This window comes from Thermothelomyces heterothallicus (genome assembly GCF_042370625.1).
Source record: "Thermothelomyces heterothallicus CBS 202.75 unplaced genomic scaffold P884_scaffold_2, whole genome shotgun sequence".
In the NCBI taxonomy this organism is placed as follows: domain Eukaryota; kingdom Fungi; phylum Ascomycota; class Sordariomycetes; order Sordariales; family Chaetomiaceae; genus Thermothelomyces; species Thermothelomyces heterothallicus.
In genome coordinates, this window is record NW_027192563.1 from 1,269,721 (window position 1) to 1,292,373 (window position 22,653).

The 22,653-nt window shown below is 56.5% G+C and overlaps 6 protein-coding genes across 6 annotated transcripts; 2 read left to right on the plus strand and 4 right to left on the minus strand.

The window, feature by feature from the left end:
• P884DRAFT_53207 (poly polymerase and DNA-ligase Zn-finger region-domain-containing protein) lies at nucleotides 1–2,080 on the minus strand. The gene is made up of 6 exons (XM_069445948.1): nucleotides 1,792–2,080; nucleotides 1,416–1,557; nucleotides 1,237–1,341; nucleotides 1,091–1,166; nucleotides 217–980; nucleotides 1–163 (listed from the first exon to the last, which is right to left on the minus strand). The coding sequence occupies exons 1-6, from the start codon at nucleotides 1,805–1,807 to the stop codon at nucleotides 154–156; spliced, it is 1,113 nt and encodes a 370-aa protein (XP_069301218.1). The 5' UTR covers nucleotides 1,808–2,080; the 3' UTR covers nucleotides 1–153.
• A 473-nt stretch (nucleotides 2,081–2,553) lies between these two features.
• On the minus strand, nucleotides 2,554–10,342 carry P884DRAFT_216832 (phosphatidyl inositol 3-kinase-like protein; the record flags this gene model as incomplete). The annotated part of the gene is made up of 7 exons (XM_069439327.1): nucleotides 9,643–10,342; nucleotides 8,953–9,584; nucleotides 8,627–8,904; nucleotides 5,902–8,578; nucleotides 5,382–5,853; nucleotides 4,844–5,324; nucleotides 2,554–4,793 (listed from the first exon to the last, which is right to left on the minus strand). The coding sequence occupies exons 1-7, from the start codon at nucleotides 10,280–10,282 to the stop codon at nucleotides 2,555–2,557; spliced, it is 7,419 nt and encodes a 2,472-aa protein (XP_069301219.1). The 5' UTR covers nucleotides 10,283–10,342.
• Nucleotides 10,343–10,664: 322 nt separating this feature from the next.
• Nucleotides 10,665–12,856, minus strand: P884DRAFT_266857 (signal recognition particle, alpha subunit, N-terminal-domain-containing protein; the record flags this gene model as incomplete). Its single annotated transcript, XM_069442061.1, has 4 exons — nucleotides 10,665–10,910; nucleotides 10,971–11,497; nucleotides 11,599–12,556; nucleotides 12,623–12,856. The coding sequence occupies 4 exons, from the start codon at nucleotides 12,854–12,856 to the stop codon at nucleotides 10,665–10,667; spliced, it is 1,965 nt and encodes a 654-aa protein (XP_069301220.1).
• Nucleotides 12,857–13,184: 328 nt separating this feature from the next.
• On the plus strand, nucleotides 13,185–14,927 carry P884DRAFT_327053 (YIF1-domain-containing protein). The gene is made up of 3 exons (XM_069445510.1): nucleotides 13,185–13,610; nucleotides 13,686–14,213; nucleotides 14,276–14,927. The coding sequence occupies exons 1-3, from the start codon at nucleotides 13,338–13,340 to the stop codon at nucleotides 14,447–14,449; spliced, it is 975 nt and encodes a 324-aa protein (XP_069301221.1). The 5' UTR covers nucleotides 13,185–13,337; the 3' UTR covers nucleotides 14,450–14,927.
• A 95-nt stretch (nucleotides 14,928–15,022) lies between these two features.
• On the plus strand, nucleotides 15,023–16,200 carry P884DRAFT_236432 (uncharacterized protein). The gene is made up of 2 exons (XM_069439991.1): nucleotides 15,023–15,285; nucleotides 15,356–16,200. The coding sequence occupies exons 1-2, from the start codon at nucleotides 15,190–15,192 to the stop codon at nucleotides 15,953–15,955; spliced, it is 696 nt and encodes a 231-aa protein (XP_069301222.1). The 5' UTR covers nucleotides 15,023–15,189; the 3' UTR covers nucleotides 15,956–16,200.
• Nucleotides 16,201–16,963: 763 nt separating this feature from the next.
• Nucleotides 16,964–21,616, minus strand: P884DRAFT_191416 (uncharacterized protein; the record flags this gene model as incomplete). Its single annotated transcript, XM_069437588.1, has 4 exons — nucleotides 16,964–20,507; nucleotides 20,573–20,855; nucleotides 20,909–21,293; nucleotides 21,359–21,616. The coding sequence occupies 4 exons, from the start codon at nucleotides 21,614–21,616 to the stop codon at nucleotides 16,964–16,966; spliced, it is 4,470 nt and encodes a 1,489-aa protein (XP_069301223.1).
• Nucleotides 21,617–22,653: the final 1,037 nt, after the last annotated feature.

The following is a 22,653-nucleotide window of genomic DNA, read 5'->3' on the forward strand; positions in this document are numbered from 1 at the left end:
CCCATTCCACCTAGCTGCAGAGTAGGACAGCTGATGAACCTTATCCGATCTAAAATCCCCTCTGTAGCTCAACCCAATGGAAGGAAATGGAGCAATCGAGCGACGATTCCCCCTCTGGGAATCAAGCTGTTGGCGTAGAGAATTTACACTTCCTCAAGCCGCCCTGCAAACAGTGGGTTAGCAAGCACTTACAAGCGGTCTCACTCCTGTACTTACGCCTTTCTGGCCCGTCCCTTCGACATAGGAACGGACTTCTCTGAACCCTTGCGGCCCTTCTTGGTCTTCGGCGCCGTGTTCTCCTCGCCTCTTTCTTCTTCTTCTTTTCCTGGCTTAGACGCGGTCCCGGATTTGGGAGCAGACGTGGATACAGCGCCGGCGCCAGACTTCGTGTCGGGCTCAGGAGAAGCCGAGGCCCCCTTTTTTACTTTTTTAGACCTCGAAGCTTTCTTCTTGGCCGGCTCGGGCTCAGGCTCAGGTTCGGCCTCTGACACCCCATTGCTCTCCTCCTTGACGGAAACCTTGGCGGCACGCTTGCCTCTGCCTCCCTTCTTGGGGGTTTCCGGTGTCGGCTCGGGTGGGAGCTCGGACTCGCTCTCCTCCTTGATAGCAGCGCTACCTCTGGCACCACCCTTGCCCTTGCCTGCTTTTTTCGACTTTTCCGGCTTAGGCGCCGGCTCGGGCACAGAATCCTTCTTGGAGGCGCGCTTGGCCTTCTTGACAGGCGGAGCCGGCTCATCGGCCTTCTCGTCTGGCTCATGCTTCTCCTCCCGGCCACGCTTGCCGGTTGCTTTCCTGGGTTTTTTGGGCTCCGGTTCGTCGGCCTCCTCATCCTCAACCTCCGTCTTTCCGCGATGGCTCTTAGAACCCGCTTTCTTGGACTTCTTGGCCCCTTCCTTCTCGCGCTCGGCCTCGTCCTTGTTCCCATCTTTGACCTCCTCGCCTGATGCCGGCTCGGCTTCGGGCTCTGTCTTGGCCTTCTTCTGGCGCCGATGAATACCCTTCTGCCCCGGGACGTTCATCTCGGGGTCCTTGATTGCCCACGTCAGCCCATCTGCAGTGATCTAGTAGCGGGACCCGACATGGTACTCACGCCATTGAAATCTTCAGGATCTATATGGCCCTGCCTGATGACTCGCTTGATCTTTTCCCGAATATCAGGGCGATCTCTGGTCGCCGTCAGCATCCTGCCCATACAATCCCAAAGGGCAAAGCAGCGAACTGCGGCATCGGGCTTACTCCAGATCCTCCCAGCCATCAATAGCATCCCACCTATACTCGCCATTGGAATCCTTGCCAATCTTCTGTTGTATGTTCACAACCTGCTCTCCAGAGACGCAGCCCCTGGTGGAAGAGATTCGTCAATACCCTTCCCTGCCACCAACGTGCGACGATTATAACGGAAGAAGGGCGCGTACCAATGTCTCCATTGCCAGCCGCCGCGGTCCTGCTCCCTGTACTCGACCCAGCTTCCCAGGCGGAGTTCGCCTTTCGCAATCTTCTTGCCCTCCTTCTTGCATGCTGATACCTGACAGCCTGCCCGTCCAGAGGGCGAGATTTCTGCAAAAAAAAAAAAAAAAAAGAAGAAGATTAGCCGCAGATTTCATCTCAATGTTTGACTACATGTCAATGCCACTGTGGTCTGGCGGTGATCAATGCCAGTCCGTCATTTGCGGGAGGGAGTCTTGGGACGTCTTAAAAGCTGGAGGCCATCTCCAAGCTTGAGCTTCAGAGAGGAGCATGAGAGCTGCGCAGGTTGAACATGTGTGTCAAATCGGATGAAATCAGGCTTACCAATGCGATAAGACATTTTGCGCGCAGAACCTGATGACGATCGGACTTTCTCAACGAGTACCGCTCACAAAACGGTGTTCGAAACTAATAGGTTTGAGGCTGCGTGCAGATCAGAGAGAGTTCGAGCCGGTGCTTTGTAGATGACGCCGCGTCAATTGGAGAGGCCAAGCGTGTGTGGCGGCGCGCCACAGAGGCTGCGTTACTTTGCTGCTCAGTCTTAATCTCGGCTGGGGTCTCTTCGAATTAGGGACGTGTTTCAAGCCTCGATGGGAACAATTTGATCATAATGCATTAAGTTACTGGGGGCAGCAGCTGAAATTTCGTTTTGGGACCGGAAAGTGCGATGCGAGAGATAAACTGAGCCAAGGGAGATTAGATGATGAACGAACCTGCCAGGGTCGCTGACCTCACTGCCACTACCGCATTTGGCGGGGATCGATTGCCCACTGCAGAAACCAAAGCATTGCGGTGGATATACCTACATACTATACATGCCTAATTGCAGTGCGATGTATTCCTCTTCATTTCGACCTCTGTTGTGAATCGCAACAGCAAAATTCGACATCCTGTACGTAAATCCATTTCATTTCCTATAAATTCATTCTCATCATGAATTCATGCAATTGATCAATCCCAATTTCCCATGTTGCGCTTGACCTTTCAATGATGCCCTGAAGAAGCCGCCCGTTTCCCTTGAACGACCATCATCATCAAGCAATAACCCCCCCCCCCCCCCCCCCCCCCCCCCGCCCCAAATAACTCATCACATGAAAGGTAACCAACCGATATACATGGCCGCCAGATTCTTCGGGTCGATCGCCTGCTTAATCAACTCCTCCACCTGGCCTTCCACACCAAGAGGTATGCTCTCTTCCGGCAACAGGCCCCTAATCTTGCGCCGGATGGTTTCGACCACGCGGGTCGGGTTGAGCGGAGGGCCCTTCTGAGGCCGCTTCTTACTGTTCTGTAAGTCCAGCGTGGGATCGTAGATGAAGGCCTCGAGGATGGTCATGAGCGTCTCCTCCTGCTGCCGCAGGATCCGCAGCGTTACCTCGCTGCAGTGCCTGAAGGGGCCCTCGTAGCGGTAGATGCCCATCGCTGTCTCCATGTTGTGCGTCAGCCGGAACGGCACGCGCTCCGGCTGGGCCAAGTGAAGCCCTTTTTCGAACAGGCAGTTGAAGTCAACGTGGAGGATGCCACCATTGCCCTCCTCGAGCAGCAGGTTTTCGGCGTGTCTGTCGCCCAGCCCGAGGATGGTGCCAACCATGGACATGACTGCGCAGGAGCGCGTAAATTTGAGTCGGGCGGCGAACCACGCCGAGGGGTTTGGGAACTGCGCAATGAACCATTCAGGTAACACTGGCGGGTACATCCCAAGTAAGTCCTCGGTGAAGATGCGGATATTCGCGTCCGACAAGAGGGCCCGGTTCATCATTTGAGCGGCCTCGTTGTATTCAATCTTGATGCCGCGCGACGTCAATAATTTGGTTGCGATTTCTCGCAGCGTTTTGAGGCCGTCGACCCACTCGATGATGCCAACCCTTTCGTTCAGCGGCGTGACGGCGTAGGTCCGGATGTAGAGCTGTCTGCGGCTGGATTCAGCGTCGCGCTTGAGGGAGCGGTTGATGAGGGTGTTAAACTCCATCAGCCGCTGGTCAGTGCGGAGGTCGTCTTTCGGTTTGACCAGCAGGCCGTAGAGCTTGCCGTCCGATCCGCGCGCCGTGAGCTTGCGCGGTTTCGCCAGTGAGCCGAGGACCAGGACATGGTCCAGAAACGAATCAATGGTGATGACGTCGCGCGAAAATGGCTTGTGTTTTCGAACATTGTCCGTTAGAGTCGGCAGCGTAGCTGTTAGACAAGCCTCAATCGGCAGCACAAGTGGACAAGGCGTGCACTTGTGGTTGAAGTTGAGGTCTTTCGTGATGCTTGCCGTGCTCGTCTTGTTATTCGGGAAGGCACCGTTGGTGGCAGCGATCAATAGCTGCTCGGCCAGCTTCTCGCCTTTTCTGAGTAGCACCCCCAAACCTTCGGAGAAGCCGTCGCCCTTCGCGTTGATACTACGGACAGCTTTCAAGATATGAAAGCTCCTTGCCCGTCGCTCACCGGCTTGGTTTGCCGCCATGAGCGGGAAGAGGCTCCATAGCGCTTGTCGAGGATGGTTCTCGACCACTTTGAGGATCATCTGCTCCAAAACCCTGAACACCTCGGGGTGTGGGTGCGCGATCCTTGCCACAATCTGTGGCAAAGAAGTGTAAAATATGTACGCTGGTAAGCGCGTGATGTGCTTTTGAAACTGCTTGGACAACTCCTGGAGAATGATCTTCCTGCGGTCTCGCAACTCCTGAGACAGCGAGATTTTGCCATCAGGAGCCTTGTCGACTTGGCTGCCCAATTCGAGAAACAGAGTAAGGATGCGTGGCAAGGTCTGAGAGAGATACTTCGTCCCAAAACTGAGCGAGCGGAGATAGTTCTCGATGACCAGCTTGGCGGTCTCGCCGGTCAAGTACTCGTCTGTCTGATCGTCCGGCGTGAGAGCCTTCTCCGACTCCAAGACTTTTTTGTAGTGGCGGCCTAGGTAATAATGCCCCTTCTCCCACTGAGGGTGAGTCTTCGCCGCTTGCTGGTATTGTGAGCGAAGAGCGCTGGCATGTGTCTGGCCCGTAGAGTCCAGCCATTTCGCCAGGAGAAGGTAAGCCCTTGCCGTCAAGAGGCTGCGTTGTGCCTCCGGTCCCTTGCTAGACGTCGGCGGGACACTAATGACACTGGTGGAGCTGTCGTTGATGAAAGAGTTGGTCGAGATGGCAAGCTGCAAGATCTGAATTGCTTTGCGGTGATGGCCGTCCTTGTACAGTAACCTGGCGTTCTCGATGATGGCGGAGCCGTCTCCAAGCTGCTGAGCATGTAGCACCGCGTTGAAGGACTGATGCATGGACCCATATTTCCTTGCCAGACGCGCACTGGACAACCACTGGGAGGAAATATCCTCGTTTGTGAATCTGGGTCTGAGAAGGTTAGCAGACACTGGTGCTTCAGGGGAGGTTGTTTCACGTACCTCATCAACTCCATCGCTGCTCTCCTGATCCCAAGGAGATACTGCTTATCACTCACATAAGCTCCGAGAACTTCAAGCCGCCGTTCGAGCGCCAGAAGAACACTTTGCCGGTCCCCATCCCCTTTGAACTTGTCATTGGCAATCAACTCCAGATCGCCCAGGACATGGCACTTGAGCATGGCATCGTGGCTAGCCCGCAGTGAGGAGGTGGTCGAGTACGTTAATGAACCCGATACCTTGTCTCGAAGCATCTGGATGTGCTCTCTGAACTTATCCACATTTCCATCCTTGAGACAAAGCAGAGCTTGTCCGACGCCAAGGTTGAACACCTCGGAGACATCCCCAGCATTATACAGTCGAAGATATTTCTCGAGCGTTTGCCATCTGCCCGTTGCCCACGAAGCTTCAACAGCAAACGGTGCGATTCTGTTCACCGTGTTTGCGTTTGCGGCCATGCCTTCGACGTAGTTGAGCAAGACATCTGCGGGCGCGGGAGTCAGTAACAGAAGGAGGTCTTATGCCCACCGGAGGGTCTTACCGTGTTGTCCAGACTCCTTGAGGCATGTGAGGAGATCCAATTGAATATCTGCATCGTCGGGAGATTCCGCCAGTCGGATCTCGTACCAAGTCTGTGCTGCCGTCCAGCGTCCGGCTTTGCGATGATTGAGGGCTTGTTGGCCCAGGGTGATGTGCTGCAAGCGTGCCGACACGCCGTCAAGACCATCCGGGTCGTCAATCTGTGTGTAGATGTCCTGCAGAGACTGCAATATGCGGTCGTTTTCTTCCTTTCCAGCCTTTTTCTCTCGGTTCTCAAAATGTGGCTCCAGGAAGAAGAGTGCTCGAGCATATTCGTTGCAATCCACAGCTCGCTGTGAAATAAGCTCCGGATCGAGAGAGCCAATGACTTCATCGACCCATTTGATCCAGGTTTGGCCTCTTTCTGTAAGCCCGGGTTGGGACTGTTTGGCCTGCTTCCACCTCATGCAATAGTCGAGGATGCGAAAGACTGCCTAACAGGAGTCAGCAAAGATTCCTAAAGAAAATTCGCAAACAATTACCTGGTAAAACATCTTCGTCTCTTCCTTTTCCACGTAGGACGCAGTCTCCGGGGGCTGGTATTTCAGCACGGCCGCCAGCTCGGCTGAAATCTTCTTCCTAAACTCGTCCTTCTCCTCCTGCCCGACAATAACATGTAGGACGACATAGGGCAGTAGAAACTCCGTGACTGTAAGGTCCTTAACCTTGATCAGCCGGCAGAGCGGTTCAAAGACCGTCTGGCTGAAGAGATTCTGGCCGTTGCGAAGAAGGTCAAGAACAAGAGCCCTAAGCCAAACCGCGTACGACTTCCCGTGCTTGAAGACGGGGTACTCCGTCGCCTGCCGGGGCATGGGCGCAACAACAAATCTCGAAGATAGAAAGGGCGTCAATACTTCTCGCGTTTTTTCCGAGAAGGCCAGCCATTTCCTGTAGGTTGTCTCGCTGGATCCCTGCCCACGATCAGCGCACGAATCTTGGAAGCCGGACGTCTTCAAGAGCTCCTGCATTGCGTAGGAGAGGAAGCCTTGGAACTTGGTGTCGGTAGTTGACAGAAAGGCTTTGACGAGTACATTCTCGAGCATAAATGCCACGAAATCAGTGGTTTCGCCGGCGTCCTCAAAGTTGTGGGTCACAACGAATTGTTTCTGCTCGCGTTCCGTCTCCAAGCGGTTCGAGTCCAGGCAGCCGATGAGGCCAATCGCTTGGGCACAAAGCCGGCCGATCTCGACATGCCAGCCGTTGTACTTGGCGGAGCAGTCGAGAAGCGAGCGTATCAGTATCGCAATGACCGAGTCTGGCTGCTCGCTGACAGCCGACGTCTGGAGGTAGCCTTGGTTCCTGTCGAGGAACGCACACAATTCTACCAGCGCTTGCTCCACCACACCGGGGATTTCATGGCTTATTCGCTTGGCGAACACAGCAAAGGCTTCCCTATTGTCTAAGGGTTCTTTAAGTCTGTCCAATGCCTGGCGTATTTCGACAAGCTCATCAACGTTGCCGAGCGAAGGCAGATAATGAACGTGGTGAGCCAGCAATTCTCTGTGGTCTTTGAGAAGGTTCAGGATCAGCAGTTCGGCTTTCTTCTTGGTCGAACTGTCGAACAGCTTCCAATAATAGGCAATGATAAAAAATGTCGTTTCAATCAGCGCCTCGACGTCCGCCTCCTCCATGTGAGTGAGCATCACTTCCCAGCAAGAGAAGGCCGCCGAACGCAAGTCATCGGATGCGAGCGCAGAGATGAGGCAAGCCGATATCTGTGGGCGAGCAATGCACACAAAAGAGTTGCAGACTCGTATCATCTCTTCCATGGCCCCAAGGCATCTTCGTTGTTCGGAGACTGGAGGGTGCATCAACCAGGGGTCGTTGATAACCTCGCTGAGCCGTGCGGTCAGGCCGAGGGCGTGTTGCTGAAGGTAGCGCCCGACGACCTGAGATTTCTTTTTCTTGTCTTTGTCTTTTTGATCCGCTAAGAGCAGAGCTATTGTAGTAAGCGCTTCTCGGACCTGGGTGCTGTTAGTCTCCTTAATATCTCTGCCATACCGGATCGGACCTACCCGCGCCTTGCGTGCCTCACTCGCATCAGCAGCAGCCTTGAAGAGTTCCAGGGCGATTGTGAGGGGATCTGTCCGCAATAGCTCGGCCAACTCGAAGCTGTTCACGCGAGGAGAGATATGGCCAAGCAGGGACATGGTATGAGCAGCGATGTCAGGAGCATCCTGAATGAGAAGAAGCGACAGGATAGACGGCAAGTTGTTGGCGTCCATACATGTCTCCCAGATTTCTTTATCGCCGCGTGCTTCGGCAATTTTTTGGATCACCTCGCGTTTCTTGGTCAGGACCAACCAGGGCAAGGCATGCTTCTGCAGCATGCGCAGGAGGTCCGAGACGCTTATCTGCATCAGATCGGCAACCAACTGCGCCGTCTGCGGCTTCGTCACCAGGTCTTTGACAACGGAGAACGCCAGGTTTCCCCAGAAGGGTTCAAAGAGCTGTGCCGGTGTCTCCCCCCGGGACTCGGCGAGGTTCAAAATCTCGCTGAAGGCGAGGCCAGACACTATCATGTTGCGGTGTCCCAGGTACTCCACCAGTTTGATGACAGCCAGGTTGAGTCCGTCAACAGACACAGCTTTCCCGACCTGGGCCCAAGCCATAATGCAGGTCTCGTTCAGATTCGCTGCACCCTTTTCGGAAACTGACTTGAGAAAACCCAACGCGTTGGCCCGGTTCCGTGCCAGGACTGCCCAGTCGAAGCCGGGGATGGGTGGCTCCGATATGAAAACAGAGAGGGTGCGCCCAGCGGCGATGCGGAGTTCTCGGATGGAACTTTGCAACGACTGAAGGCACCATTGCCCTGGGCCAGATTTTTCCAGGTCCCAAAACTCGCTAGCTGTAGAGTGTTTTGCTAAACGTCGGAGAGCAATCATGGCTAGCACTCGAAGCCGCCTGGATTCTAGGAACTTCGGAAGCTTGATGATCTTGCTGAAGGTAGATATTCCCATATCAGCAAGTTGTTCGCATCGAGGAGCAACAGGGAGAACGTCTGGGTTTGTCTCAGAGCAAAAGGAGCACAGATAGCTAGTCATCGGAGACTGTTTGCCTCTCACAAGCTTTAACGTGTTGTCGGCAGCGCACGCAGTACGAGAGACAAGGTCAATGAGCTGACATTGGTCCTCTCCATCCATGAGAGGGAGTTGTTCCCTGTTCCCCGGTCAGCTGAAGCTCAGCGGAAAGGCAGGGGAAACAAACAGTATATGAGTCTCCAAGGCATCCAACGGGCTGTTAGAATCAGCTTTGACCAGACGACAGAGTTGGCCTTTGAGCTCGACCAATGGCGATGACTCGCCATCGTCAACCTTTCTGCGCTTTGCAATGGGACCCCTAACTTGGTCGTTCCCTTGCCGAAGAACCATGCTCTGCACCTGAGAGCGGAGCTCGCTGTCCACGAAATTACCGGGGTCGATTTCGATTCCAGAGCCTTCTGGTGAGGAGGTGGCCATTGTCTCGGTGAGGAGCTGAACGGCTCGCTAGGTAACATTAGCAAAGAAACATTGAGAGAGACACGGAAACCGTACCCAGACATCAGTGCCCGTTCCAATAACCGGATTCTCGGAGATGAGACGGTGAGCAAGAGGGAGCAACCCGGAGGTGATGAGTCGCGATGTGGGCGCATGATCCGCCAGAGCGCTGGCGAGGTGGATCAACGCAAAGCACAGAGTTCGTCGAAGAGAGACGCCATCGTCATCTTGGGCGAGTAGCGCAGGAGGGTTGCGTAAGAATTCAGCGCAGACCAAACTCAACGTAGCGCATCCTTTGTGGTAGAGTGCCGAGTCAGGACTGCGGGAGAGTCTGTAAGCTTCAACCACATCTATTGATGCCTGAAGCACTGGAGCTAGACTGACACCTAGCGGCGTCGGCCAGTTGGTGAGGATCGCACCGAGTGTCTGCAAAGCGTCCAAGAACCAGACGGTATCTTGACCGTAGAGCAGCGAAGCTTGCGATCCTGGCTCTTGCACTACTACGCCCTTGATTACTACTAGAATGCTCAGAGCGTGTCGGAGAAGATGTTCGGCATCTCGAAGGGTGTAGGTGCATCCGCGAGCCGCGCCATCAGGCAGGGCGTCGAGGAGTGCCCTCGGAGGTAGCCTGATCTCGATCGTGCTCTCGCTCGAACCCGGCAATGTCTGCTTGAACCTTGCGATGACCGCTGGAGAGAGTGGCATGTCAGGGCCACGTATTTGCACACAAAAGACCAATGGACTCACCAGCGAGGTTCGCTTGAAAGTACCCCATCAGGCTCCTTCCCAGATCCCACAAACCCGGCTGTTCCGCAGCAAGGAGCAGCACATAACGGCACAACTCCTCAACATCTCGGGATATCCCCAGACACCGCCTGTGTCCCAGCAAGCGCAGCAGCCTCGGCAGGATCCACGCCCAAAGCGGCTCCTTGCCCCTCCTCAAGAAAGTATTGCCGTCGGTAGTCCGCTTCAGCACCGTCGGCGTCTCCTTGATTGTGACCCTCAGGAAATTGATCGCCTTGAGCGCATCCGTCCGGAGCCGCTCACGGTCCGCAAAAGCGTCATCCGGCTTGAGGCTCTCGAGGAAAACGCCGCCGCAAACGTAGACAAGCAGGTGGTTATGCTCGACGCGGTCGTCGTGGGTCGTGAGGCAGCCCGGGTCGTTTTTTACCTTCTCGATGGTTGCAAAAATGTGCTTCAATTCGGCGGTCTCGTCCGGCCGCGAGGACTTGGAGGCCGAGGTGGAGATGTTTTGGACGAGTTGGGCAGCGAGAGTTGAGGGCGGCGGTCCATCGCTGAGATCGGCAAAATTATGTTGCTGCTGTGGTTGTTGCTGCTGTTGATAGTCACCGGAACGTGCCGGTTTTCCATGAAAATCGGAAGCCATATTCCGCTCCCATCATTGGGGCTGCGGCCGGGAAGCAAGGACGTGTCGCTGCTGCAATGGAGGAAAAGAGACGCGGAGTTGTGATGGCATACGGAGAGGCGCGTTTCGCGGGGTTGAAACGCAGCTTGGGGAGGCACGAAAGCACGTGACAGTCAATTTGAAAGAGAGCAATTGGAAAGAGCCCCATATACAACCCTAACCTTTATCCTTCCTTCCCTTACCCCTGAGAACTGAGACACGGGTAACTATCCTTTGGCATCCCAGAAAATTGCACCTTTGCATACATGCTCATGTCTGAGCCAGGGAGGAGACGTTGACTATCCCGAGTGCAAACTACCCTAGACGCGCTTCATGCCTCTCCACTTAGCCCTCCGCAACCACTTCATGCGCTGCTCAACAACTTCTCGACCGCCCACTTGACCGAGAAGTTCCTCAAGTCCGAATAGTGCTGGCCAACACCAACAAACAAGACCGGCAAGTTCGTGGCGTGTACGATGCTAACCAGAGTGCCTACCATATCCCCGACGGTATCGCACTTGGAGATGATGAAGCCGTCCAGCGACCGGCCAGACCCGAAAGCGGCGTTGAAGTTTCTCGCCTGGGCAACCGAGTCCGTTCCGACAAGTGCCTGTGCCCGTTAGCATGTTCTGCAAGTCCTAAGGCACCATCGACGTAAGTAACAACATACCTCGCCAACCATCAGAATCTTGTCCGGCTGCGCGAACTTGGCAAACTTTTCCAGCGATGACATCAACCGCTGGTCGTTATGCCTCCGCCCAGCAGTATCGATGAGCACAACATCGAAACCCTCTTGGGCGGCAAAGGCGACTGCGTCCTTGGCCACCGCTGCCGCATCCTTGCCGTACCCCTTCTGGTACAACTCGACCTTGCCGCCCTCTCGGGCGGTTAGCTCTTTCAGGTTGCGCACGTGCACAGCTAACTGCTCGACCGCGCCGGAGCGGAATGTGTCGCCGGCGGCGATGAGCACCTTATACTGGTTCTGCAGGAGGAAAAAGCAGATCTTGGAGAGGTTGGTGGACTTGCCAACGCCGTTCACGCCGACAATGGACATGACGTAAGGGCGGGCTTTGCGAAGCGAAGTGGCGGGCGGGGACGTGACCGAGTCGATTTCGCGAAGAAGATCGAGGGAAGAGGTGGGGGTAAGCATCTTGGTGAGCGAGGCTTCCATGGCCTTCCGTATCCTAGAGTTGATGCCTGGTCTTGATGTCAGCGGCGGGGTTCAAGGAGCAGCAGCAGCAGCAGCAGCAGCAGGAGGAGGAGGAGGAGGAGGAGGAGGAGGAGGAGAAGAAGCATACTCTCAAAGCTTCCGGTCTTGACGCCGATAAGTTCTTTCTCCACGCCCTCGCATAACCTCACGGCGGCCTCGCGTGCAACATTCTTCTTGAGCAGATGCTCCTCCATCCCCTTCATGGCCTTCTCGAGATCCTGCTTCGTCAACGTCTTGCCACCAACGACGTTCCTGAAGAGTCCTCCGATAGCGCTTAGACTTGACCCGACAAGGCCGGTGGATGCTTCCGTCTCGGTTGCCGCCTTGTTCTTAGCCTCGGCATCTGCCAGGATTGAATGCACCTCATCGCCCAAGTCCCTGAGTACGAACTTCCCCTTTGTCCTTGAGCCCCAGGTAGAAGCATCCACGTCCTCGACGGCACCGGGCCTCCCGCCAGCAACAGCTTCATTGTCGGTCGTAGACGCGTGGACTGAGTAGTCGAGCTGGACATCGTCGGTCTCGTCCGCCAACCCGTCGGCATCCCACTTCCTCCCGCGCTTGGCCGCTTTGGCCGGCTTGCCCTTTCGCCCCGTGGCTTCGTCCCCTGAACAGGGCGGTACCGAGTTATTATTCTGCATCTTCCTGGCTCGTCTCGACATTTTGGCCCCTGGGCCAGGCTTGGCCACTAGCAAGTGGCTTGCGCTGGGAGTCGACGGGCGCGAGACATTGGGCGTCGGAACCGGGCTGGACTCGGCCGACGACTTGTTCTGGGCCTTGCCATGGTTCGAAAGAGCGGACGGCAGAGGAGGTTCATCCTTTATACTCCCTGAAACCGTCTCATCACCGTACGCGCGCGCGTCTGACTTGTTGCCCGCTTGTTCGAGCTCTCGGAGCTGCTGGTCGAAGTACTCGTCGAACTTGACGCACTGGACAATTGTGGTATTCGGCTTCTTGAGCTGGTCGTCGTAGAGACTCACGAAGATGGCTTTGATGTTGTCGACAAGCTTATCGACCCAGGGCAGGTGCAGGAGAGAGCGGTAGACGGCCTTTCACCGGTGTTAGGGGCGAAGAACAGGCAATTTGATTTCCCCCTCCGACAGGCCGTCACTTACGACAAAAATGATGCCAAGTTCCTTGTTGAAGGTCCATCGCAAGCTGTGCTGGTCGTGCCTGTACGGTGGGTTAGAGGCCGCCGATGCGCCGTCCTTTGCGCCAGCGACTGCACTCTTCTCCTCGATGAAGACATCAGAGATGAAGTTGTTGACCACCGAGGGGCTAACAGGCGCATAGCTCCTGGACCAGAGTACAACCCCCGAAGTATTGATAATCTCGAAGGCGTCCAACATCCTGAACCGCAGGCCGAGTGCTGGACTTGTTGCTGCTCTGACTGGAGCGCAGGGATGTGTAATGAGATCTCAAAACCTGTCCAGTTGCAAGTCTCGGGCCCCGTCGAGCTGAGTTGCACAGATACGGGGTCCCTGCTGCTTCCATAAAAACGGGAATCGCATTCGGTGATTGGCGTAGCCCAGCCCTGCGTCAGCAACCTCCGGGTCCCAAGTAAGGAACTAGCGCCGGGATTTAACCGGCTGCACTCTGCTGCTCTGCCAAGCCCGCTGCTTCTCTGCAACAGGGGCCGGACACCTTAGCATGCACCTTTGCAGGCAAGCCTTGCTTGGGAAGCAGCCCAAAGAACAGGAACTTGCTGCCACACAACCTTCTCGTCGGACTTCAGTCACGACGATCAATTCGCCCGCCCACTACGACATCCCTCGCGTCGTTTCCTAGGATTCCGCAGCGCCTCGCATCCGAAAAGTTGTTGCTTTAACCATGCAGCGCGCAACCTACGGACGGTCCCCCCCTCTACACCACCCGGTGCCGCAACATGTCTCGACCGTCCCCCAGCTGCGATCTCCGCCTCCACCGGCATCGCAACCACAGAGCGGCTATGACGGCAGCCCGTACCCCCAACAACAGGCGCCTTCGGCCGGCCCTACGATGTTTGGGCAGTATGGCAACTTCATCAACGACCCAGCCGCGCAGCTCGCAACACAGTTCGGCCAAAGCGCATTCAGGCAGGGCCAGGAATACATAGAACAGAACGTGAGCGACCGCCAAGGCCTACACGTCCCGTTCCGTCGTGCTGCTTCCGTGCTAACGCGCAGCCAACCACGCCAGGTAAACCGCTTCGTCAACGTCTCGGCGCTCAAGCACTACTTCATCGTCACCAATTCGTATGTAATAAACAAGCTGTTCCTCGTCCTCTTTCCTTGGAGGCACAAGCCGTGGACTCGACGACAGGCCACGGGCCCTTCGGGCCAGGAGACCTGGTACCTGCCGCCGCGCGACGACATCAACAGCCCCGACATGTACATCCCCGTCATGTCGCTAGTGACGTACATCTTCCTGCAGGCGCTCATCTCGGGGCTCAAGGGCCAGTTCCAGCCGGAGCTGTTTGGGTACATTGCGACGACGGCGCTGGTGGCCGTGATCGTGGAGATTCTGGGGCTGAAGCTGGGCTGCTACCTGCTGAGCATCTCCAACGAGTCGCAGCTGCTGGACCTTGTGGCCTACTCGGGATACAAGTTTGTCGGCGTCATCGTCACGATCAGTGTGGCTGAGGTGGTCAACGGCGGCAAGGGGACGGGCGGCTGGGTTGGCTGGACTGTGTTTATCTATACTTTCCTGGCAAACTCCCTTTTCCTGGTAAGTCTTCGTTGTGCCAGCTGCCAGGCGAGGTAGTGTCGCAGCTCTAACACTGTCACCAGATGCGGTCTCTCAAATACGTGCTGCTGCCGGAAAACAACAACGACAACCGGGGCCCCATGCAGACGATGCACCCACTCGATTCTCGGACGAAGAGGAACCAGCGGACCCAGTTCCTCTTCTTCTACTCTTACATTGTGCAGCTATTCTTTATGTGGATCCTCTGCCGGTCGTAGCTGTTTGGTTCGGTGAATAAGGAGCATGGGAGCTGTGCGTTGGGGAAGTGCGAGGCTAGGCCTCGCTAAGAGGATGCGAATTCTGGCGGGCACAGGCCGGCGCGACCAGTATCTACTGCTGCCTGTGAGATGGATGGCCTAGAAGCACACTTGAACCAAAGATTTAACCGCGATTGTCATGACGGTTTGCCGAGGGGCATATGAGGAGGAGGATAAGTGCAGATGATCGAAACGTCATGTTATCATGTTTCCACTCTCGTCAAATAAAGGAAGAAAAAAATTTTTTTCCGTAACTCCATTACTGGTTCAAATCATTATTCGACTACCAGAGTTCTCGAGGGCTACCCTTTGTTCGGGTTGTGATCAACTAGCGACTGCAAGATTGCTTCGCTGTCCCAAGTTCAATCCTTTACCATTTTTGGGCTCAACGACTCGCACATCCGCTTACAGGGTGGGTCCAATGTTACACTGTCGTCAGGTACTTTACTGCGTGCGGCATCTACTGTACTGTACGTACAATAACTAGTTACATGCAGAGTGATCCCGTAGGGCTCCCTGACCAGTCCCGTCTCAAGCTGAAACACACTTTGCAACAGTCAACCTTTTTGATCACGCACTGTTTTTACCTGGTGTCACTTTCAGCAAGACCACAGTCGAGCAAAGAGCAGAGAGCAGAGAGCAGAGGATAATAAATCGATTTCTTCAAAAAGAGAGTTCAAAGCATTTAAAGTAAAGCAGCTATGGCGCCCCCAATTGTGTCCGCTACGATCCAAACAACAATCATTTCCGCCATCTCCAACATTCTCGCACAGGCCATCACAGCCCACCAGACCGGCGTGAGTTTCTTCCCCAGCACGGGTATCCAACCCGCGGTAATCCCAATTCCCTTCTGACATTCACACCCAGACCCCTCTGATCATCGACCCCATCCCCGTCTTCCAATACGCCCTCTTCTCCCTGCTCTCCACGCCCCCCAACTTCCTCTGGCAGGACTTTCTCGAGTCCACCTTCCCGGCCCACGGCCCATCCGCGTCAGCAGCGCCTGCGCCTGCTGCGGGGTCCAAGGACGCCAAGGGCGCCGCCGCCGCCGCCGAGGCGAGGCCGCGCCTCAACAAGCGCAACACGGTCGTCAAGACGCTGCTCGACCAGACGGCCGGCATGGCCGCCAACGCGGTGCTCTTCAGCCTGTTCATGCACGGGATCCGGCAGGGCATGGCGCACCACTACGCGGCGAGGGAGGCCGCCGGGGACGGGGACCCGAGGTTCGGCGGCCTGGGGTTCCTGCTCGGCAGCGACGCCGTGCGGTACCGGGACGTCGCGTGGGCCAGCGTCTGGGCCGAGGCGAAGGGCGAGTTCTGGGACCTGGCCAAGGCCGGCTGGCGCTTCTGGCCGCTGGTCAGCCTGGTCAACTACGTCTTCCTCACGAGCGTGGAGGCGAGGAGCCTGGTGGGCGCGCTGGCTGGGTTGGGCTGGGGCATCTACCTCTGCTTGGTGACGAGCCAGTAGCTGAAAACGCATCTGCGACGAGATGACAAGGGTTGTGCACCTCTGGGTCTGGACGTGGCCGTTTTGCAACATCCTATAAAAGCAGTACTGAGTGGGGTTAGAGGATGAGTATGGTTCACTCGCAACCGGTCAGGTGCATCAGTCATGTATATATATATATGTATGTACCTAGACTTTCGTAAGCAAAGGGTCGCACTTGTTTGACTCGACAGTCACCAGATGAAGGCAATATATCCAAGTACCCGAGACTGCGGAGTTGCTAACAGTAGGCACGTCCTCTTAATGTAGTTCTAGTCATTGCAACAACTCTAGCCGTCTCTGTTCTGTTAAGACCAAAGCGTACACCTGCGAGCGAAACGACTTGTGGCCATCAGGACCCTCAATCCGAAACAGAGCGGAAGAGACAGTGGTATATATTATCTCGAACATCGCAAAAGCCTGCTGGCAACTGCCAGAACAACGAGTGGTATGACCTTGTTTCGCTCTCATTGACTTCATCCAGCATTCCTCGCCCACTGCCCGAGTCTCCAACAGCAACAGGGAGAACGGGCCACCTATATATCCAGACACACAGCAAACACTAAATGGGTACAATTAAGAGCATTTTCCTGTAGGTAACCAGCCCAGCTTCCACAGTGTACACCCCGCAAAGCTCAATGAAAGAGTGAAGGAAAAAGGGGGGGAAGAAAAGAAGAAGTAAGCCAGGAAAAAAAAAATTAACACGACTGACAAAATGCGTGCGCGTCTCAAGTCAGTTGAAACAAGACGACGGGATGGAAAACAGGTCGACGGCCCAAGGCTCAGTCAGAAAGGAAAGAAGAATGAAAAAGGAAGAGACAAAAAATATTCCTCAGCCACCCCAGCGAGAGGTCAAAACAAGATGGCCCCCCTCCCCCAAAAAGGTGTTTGTAGTACACACCCTTCAACCCTGGCTGCAAAAAACACCGTCGCGTGCGCAAAGACGCCACGCCGTCGTCAAGCCAACCCGTCGTCGAACAAGAGCCCGCCCTATTTCCCACCAGGAGTATCCGGATGGCTCTCATCCAGCCTCTTCCTCCAGTCCGCCAGACTCTCGCTCAGGCCCAGCCCAGCCCCGCTCTCATCTTTCCTCCCGGACGACGCGTTGGCCGCCGCGGCCGCCGTCACCGGGTTGGCGTCAAAGTCGAACGTGTTGCTCAGCCGGTAGTTCTTATTAGTCGCTTCCCAGTGGCTGCGCAGAGTCTCCAGCTCGTTGGCCAGGCTGTCCAGCGCCGCACTGTTCCGGGCATCGCCGAGGCTAAGGTGAGGGGTATCTCCATGGGCGCTGGGAGCGGAGGGGTCGTAGAGGCTCTCCGACTCGCTGGCGGTGGACTCCTGGCGCAAGTGGCCGGGGATGCGGTGGTGCTTGCTGCCACCGCTGCCACCGCCGTTGCCGTTGGCGGGGCCGGAGCCGCCCGGGCCGATGGTTTCCGAATTGACGCTTGGGACCTGTCGGCTTCGGCGGCGGTAGTTGTCGACCGAGAGCTCGACTTGGTCAAGGAGTGTGCTGACCTTCTGTTCAGCGTCCTGGGCGCGGCGTTCGAGCAGCGCATTTTCTTGCTGAAGTTGTTCTAGGTCGCGTTTGGCAGCCTCTAGACGGCGATTCGCCTCTTCGTTGTCCTGGAGGGTGGCATTGCGTTCGCGCTGGGCGTCGGCAAGTTCCTGCCGAAGCGATTTCAGTTGCTCTTCGAGGTTGGATGCAGTGTCATGGAGCTCTGTCTGAAGTCTTTCGACCTCCGCTTTCAGGGTCTTCTGTTGCGTCTCCCAGTCTGCGGCGCCCTGCTGGCCTTTAGGGGACGACGGCTCGGCCTCGAGCCTCTCCTCTAACTCGACCAGCTGCTCCTTCAACTTGGCGTTCTCAGCCTTGTAGCGCGAGAGCTGCTCCTTGAGCTGCTTCAGCATCTTCTCGGTGCCCTTGACGTAATGCACAGCCGACTGATAGTCGTTCTCAAGCTGAGCCAGTTTGTCGCGGTATGTTGATTCCGACTCTTGCGCCTGAGCCGCGGCCTGGTTTCTTGTCTCCACAAGCGCTGCCTGTGCGGCAGTGAGCTGCTGCTCCAGCTCACGCAGACGCATCTGCTCAGGAGACCCCTCGCGTGGACTGTTGCGCGGGCTGCTGCGGGATCGCACGGCTGCGGTCGGCGAAATCCCTCTCTCGCCGAGGATCTCTTTCAGGGCGTTGTACTGAATCAGCAGCGCATTGGTCTCCTGCTGTTGCTTGGCCAATTGCTGCTTGAGCTCCGAGTTCCCGGCTTGGAGGCTTTGGGTTTCCCTCAGGGCGTTCTGCAATTGCCGACGAATCGACACGCCCTCACGGCTGGCCTGTTCTTGGTATGCTTCCAGTCCAGCGATGCGTTCTTCCGCGCCCCGTAACTTGTCCGCCGCCCCATCCGCTTCTTGCTGATACTTTCTGACCAAGGCGTTGGCGGCATCAATCTGACTCTGAAGAGCGCGGATCCGTTCGCTCTCGCCCTTATCAGACTTGTTCGTATCCTTCATCGAGATCTTTTCAAGACCAGCCATCACGGCTTCGCGGTGCAGCCGCGCCTCGTTGGCGTGCTGCTCCGCCAGCTCCTCCGCATCTCGTAGGCGCTGGGTGGCGGCGACCAGCTCCGCCGTCCGCGCTTCGTGCTCGGCCTTGAGCTTGTTAAGCTTCGTTTCAACCGTTTCCCGAAGCGCCCGCTCCTCGTCGAGTTTCCGCTCCAGCAGCGCCTTGGTTTCGGCGGAAGCGGCTACGGCTTCCCGCAGGCTGGCGAAGGTTTCCGCGTGTTCCTTGGAGCTCCCCACCGCCTCATTGTATTTCTGTTCAATCCCCTCCTTCTCAACTCGAAGCATCTCCGCGGAGGCCGCGGCTTCCGCGGCGGCCACGGCCTGCTCCCGCGCTTCCCGCTGGGCCAAGTGCAGCTCAGCCTTAAGCCGCTCGAGTTCGGATGCGTTCTGCTGCTTGTAGTTCTCCAGGTCCGCCATCCTCTTGTGCGCCGCGTTGGCCGTCTCATCCGCCAACTTGCGCGCCTTCCTCTCGGCTTCGTATTCGGTGCTGAGACGGTCCAGCTGATCCTGGAGTTCCTTCTGGGCGTTGAGTGCGACCGCAAGTTTCTTGCTAATCTCACTAACCCTGTCGTCTATGTCTTGCTCACCGTCAAGCCGCGGCGTGCTGTTAGCGCTCCCCCCTACACGTGCGGCAGCCAATTTCGCCTTGGCGTACACGGCTTCCTGAATCGCGGCGTCTCTTTGCCTCTCCGCCTCAGCGATCTGCTTAGCCGCCAGAACGGCTTGTTTGTCGACGGAAGCCTGGACATTGGCCAGCTCCGTCCGCATAGCGAGCAGGGCTTCGATGAGTGGTTTATCCTCGTCGTCAAACGTCTCCATGGCACGGTTGTCGAGGACCGGGCTGAGCGACGTACTCGGCACATACCCAGCCCTGCGAGCCAGCTCCAGCTCTGATGCATACCAGGCATTTCGACTTCTGGCGGCATCAAGCTCCTTGAGCAGAGCAACAGTCTGGGAGTTTCTGGTAGAAGATCTTCGAGATAGAGGATTGCTAGGTTGCCGATTAGGAGGTGGAGGAGAGGAGGGTCGCGGCACCGCCTGTTTGAGTGTGGGCTCGGTCGAGCTGTCAACAGATCCCTGACTTCGTCCCTGTTTGGGTGATTTCGCTTTAGGTGCATCAACGGGCTGATTTTCTGCTTGTCTCGAGGAAGACCGCGGAGGATTCTGTGTGGGAGGAGTGCGCCTGCCGTTTACCGCGGCACTCTCAGCCTCACGGAGCGCTGAGACCTGTTGTGGGGCAGCGGATGCTCCGGGGGAAGTAGGCGATTGCTCTTGACGGTCCAACGAGGATGTCCTCGGTCGGGATGTCGCCGCATTGGAATTCGGCTTTGGTGGCTGTCCCTGCGGCGGCGGGCCAGCAGGCGCTGCGGGACCTGCCGATCTCGGAAGCCTGGAAGGGCCGTTAGGCTGGCCGTTCGGTGCACCGGGATCGCCTGTTGGGGACCGGAAGCCGCTGGGAGCGTTGGGAACTCCAGTCTGCCTCCTGGTATCGGACGGGCCGTTGGAGACATCGCGCGAGGGCGTGTTCCTGGCAGATGTCGAGGCAGAGACATCACTGGGGCGCCTGGTCCTCGGTGCAGCCCCGGAGTCGTTTGGATAGCGGATCTTGGTAGTATCCAAGCAATACACAAGCGCCAAATCATTGACCGCGGTCGTTGCAGAGCTCGGTTCCCCCCCGACGACTACGATCGTCTTGCCGACCGTAGTCATGCTGTGTCCAGACCTTGGCGAGGGAGACGGACCCATATTCTGGAAAGTGTACCAGCGGCGAGTGGTAATCCTGAACGCAGCCAGGTCGCCGAGATCCGCCCCATCCTCTGTGCGGCCTCCAAAGACGTACATGACATCGTCGACTAACGCCGCCGCATGACCTTCCCGTGGACACGGAATGTAGCCAATACAATCCAACAGTGACCACGTATTTGTCATAGGGTCGTAAGACCAGACGTCGTTGAACCACTGGAACCCATTCGTGCCACCAAACCTGGCCGATCTTAGTCAACAATCCTGTGACCATTAGTGATCGTTAGTGATCAGGAAGATACTCACAGGTACAGCTTGTCATTGAAAGTCACCATGGTATGATTTGTCCTTGCTGGCGGTAGCTTTCCCGGAGGCTGGACCCCGCTGTCACTGTTGGGAAGCAGCATCTCCCAACGATTATTGGGGTTCTGCAGCTGGTTCAAATCAAAGGCGGTTAGATCGTTCATGAAGTACCCTTCCACTTGGCCACCGAAGATGTAGATTTTCGAGCCAAGAATATTCAACGAGTGGCCGTATCGACCCGAGGGCCGTGGCCCGGGAGGTAGCGCTCTTGACCATTGCCGCGTCGCTGAGCGGCGTTAGCAAGTCCGTCACACCGAGGAACTGCGACCAGTGTCTTACATGTGTTCAACAGGTAAAGAGTCTCGTCGAGGACGTCTGTTTCTTCGATCTTGGTATCTCCTCCGAACACAATGAATGCGTTGCCCACCAGCAGGCTTGCATGGCCGACTCTCGGGCCCGGTCCCTCGGCGGTGGTTGCCAGCGGGTAGCAAGCCATGTTGGCACCAGCTTCGATCAGCCACAGGTCGCCCTTCACCGTTGAGCTATTGATCAGGCCGCCCATCACATAGATGTCGCCCTCCTTGGACGAAACCGAATTGACTGCAGCACCATATCTCGGAAACGGGCTCGGGTGCGATGATGTGTAGGTTAACCTTCGCTGCGACCAGGGGTACAACGAAGCGTTCGGGTTTGCCGCCAACTGCGAGGCCGAGCCATTGCGATACTAAACGATGATATGTCAGTCATTCGTTCCATGTCGATAGACCTGGCGGAAGAAGCGATCCGTACCGGCGGCTCGTTTGGATGTTGCTGGTGTTGCGGCTGTCGATCCAGACTCTGACCTCTCTGGCGGGCGTACGCTTGATCTGGGCTTCCCATACTTCCATCGTTGTCGAGCGAATGGAGACTGCCGGTGGGCGTGGATCGAGATCCCTTCTCTTCCCTCACACGGCCTGCCGCACCCGCCGCCGACCCGGAGCCCTGCGATCCATCTCGGCTCGAGAGTCCCCGGTCCTGGTGCTTCTTGGATTTGAAGAGAAATGCCATGACGGGTCGGAAAGGATTGCTCGCTCGGCAATCGGGTCTCGCAGAGCTAACGGCAGGCTCCTTGCGATGTCGGATGGGCCTTGGCGGCGGAAGCTTGGGAGAAAGCGCACGCTCCTCAGCTGACTGTACGAGAGCGCAAAGCCGCCCAGTGACGTCTTATGGCAGGATGGTGCAGACAGCTACGACACGGGAGGCGTAGGGATGTTGGCAATGGACTCGGCGCTCGAGTATAGCGATGGCTGGGAAAGCATCGGTTTCGCGGTGGAGTCGGCGCAGCAGCAAGGCAGTCCGAGTTTGTTTGGTGTTCAACCTCCTGTCTTTTTTTTTCGGATGAGGGGGATCCCCTGGCCAGTGACCACAACGAACCCGATATGGACAGCACAAAAAGAGGGAGTAACCAGCACGGGGCAAAAACGGTTATGTATGACGCACGTCGTGAGGGAAGCGGGTATCAAAACCGCAAAGCCGGTTGATTCTGTCGCGAGCACCGACTGCTAGTCCCGCGGGAGTGTAAATGGATGCCGAAGGCAAGCTCAATGCGCCCTGTCCGAGGAAGATTTCGAGCTGGGAAGCCTGGAAGGCCCAGCAGCACTCAAGGCCCTTGGCCAATGTAACAAGTTACACTAGAGCGGCAGGCATGGGGGTTCGGGGCACGGAAAGGGTGGGCCCCAGACCACGGACCACTATGAAGCCTTAGCACCTGCCGCCTCATATGTAGAAAACTGAGCGGCCGGCCAATCACAGCATTTTTTTAGCCTCAAGACAGTACGAAAAACTCGGCCTTCGCCTGGCGTGAGCGAAAAGGGGCAGAGAGCAGCATTCAGGGGTTACAGCTTTTCCAAGAAACGCTCTTCTCCCGGGCCACTCGACACTCGGTGTTCCCCAGCACATTCAGCACATTCAGCAACATCTCGGCGCAGTCGAGGCGCTGTTGGAACATACTACGGGTGACACCACAACCATACTTGAAGTCTGAGATGTTGCGTATTCCGTACACACTCTGCAACATCCGTCTCGCAGCCACTGCGCGGCTGAGG

Excerpts from the sequence above, each read along its gene's own strand:
- P884DRAFT_53207 (XM_069445948.1), bottom strand. Across the intron at positions 1,342-1,415 it reads GGCTGGCAATGGAGACATTG|GGGCTGCGTCTCTGGAGAGC; the intron begins GTACGCGCCCTT and ends CTCTTCCACCAG. Across the intron at positions 1,167-1,236 it reads GATGGCTGGGAGGATCTGGA|AGATCGCCCTGATATTCGGG; the intron begins GTAAGCCCGATG and ends GACGGCGACCAG.
- P884DRAFT_327053 (XM_069445510.1), top strand. The coding sequence starts at position 13,338 with ATGCAGCGCGCAACCTACGGACGGTCCCCCCCTCTACACCACCCGGTG. Across the intron at positions 13,611-13,685 it reads AGGAATACATAGAACAGAAC|GTAAACCGCTTCGTCAACGT; the intron begins GTGAGCGACCGC and ends CAACCACGCCAG. Across the intron at positions 14,214-14,275 it reads TGGCAAACTCCCTTTTCCTG|ATGCGGTCTCTCAAATACGT; the intron begins GTAAGTCTTCGT and ends CACTGTCACCAG.
- P884DRAFT_236432 (XM_069439991.1), top strand. The coding sequence starts at position 15,190 with ATGGCGCCCCCAATTGTGTCCGCTACGATCCAAACAACAATCATTTCC. Across the intron at positions 15,286-15,355 it reads TCACAGCCCACCAGACCGGC|ACCCCTCTGATCATCGACCC; the intron begins GTGAGTTTCTTC and ends ATTCACACCCAG.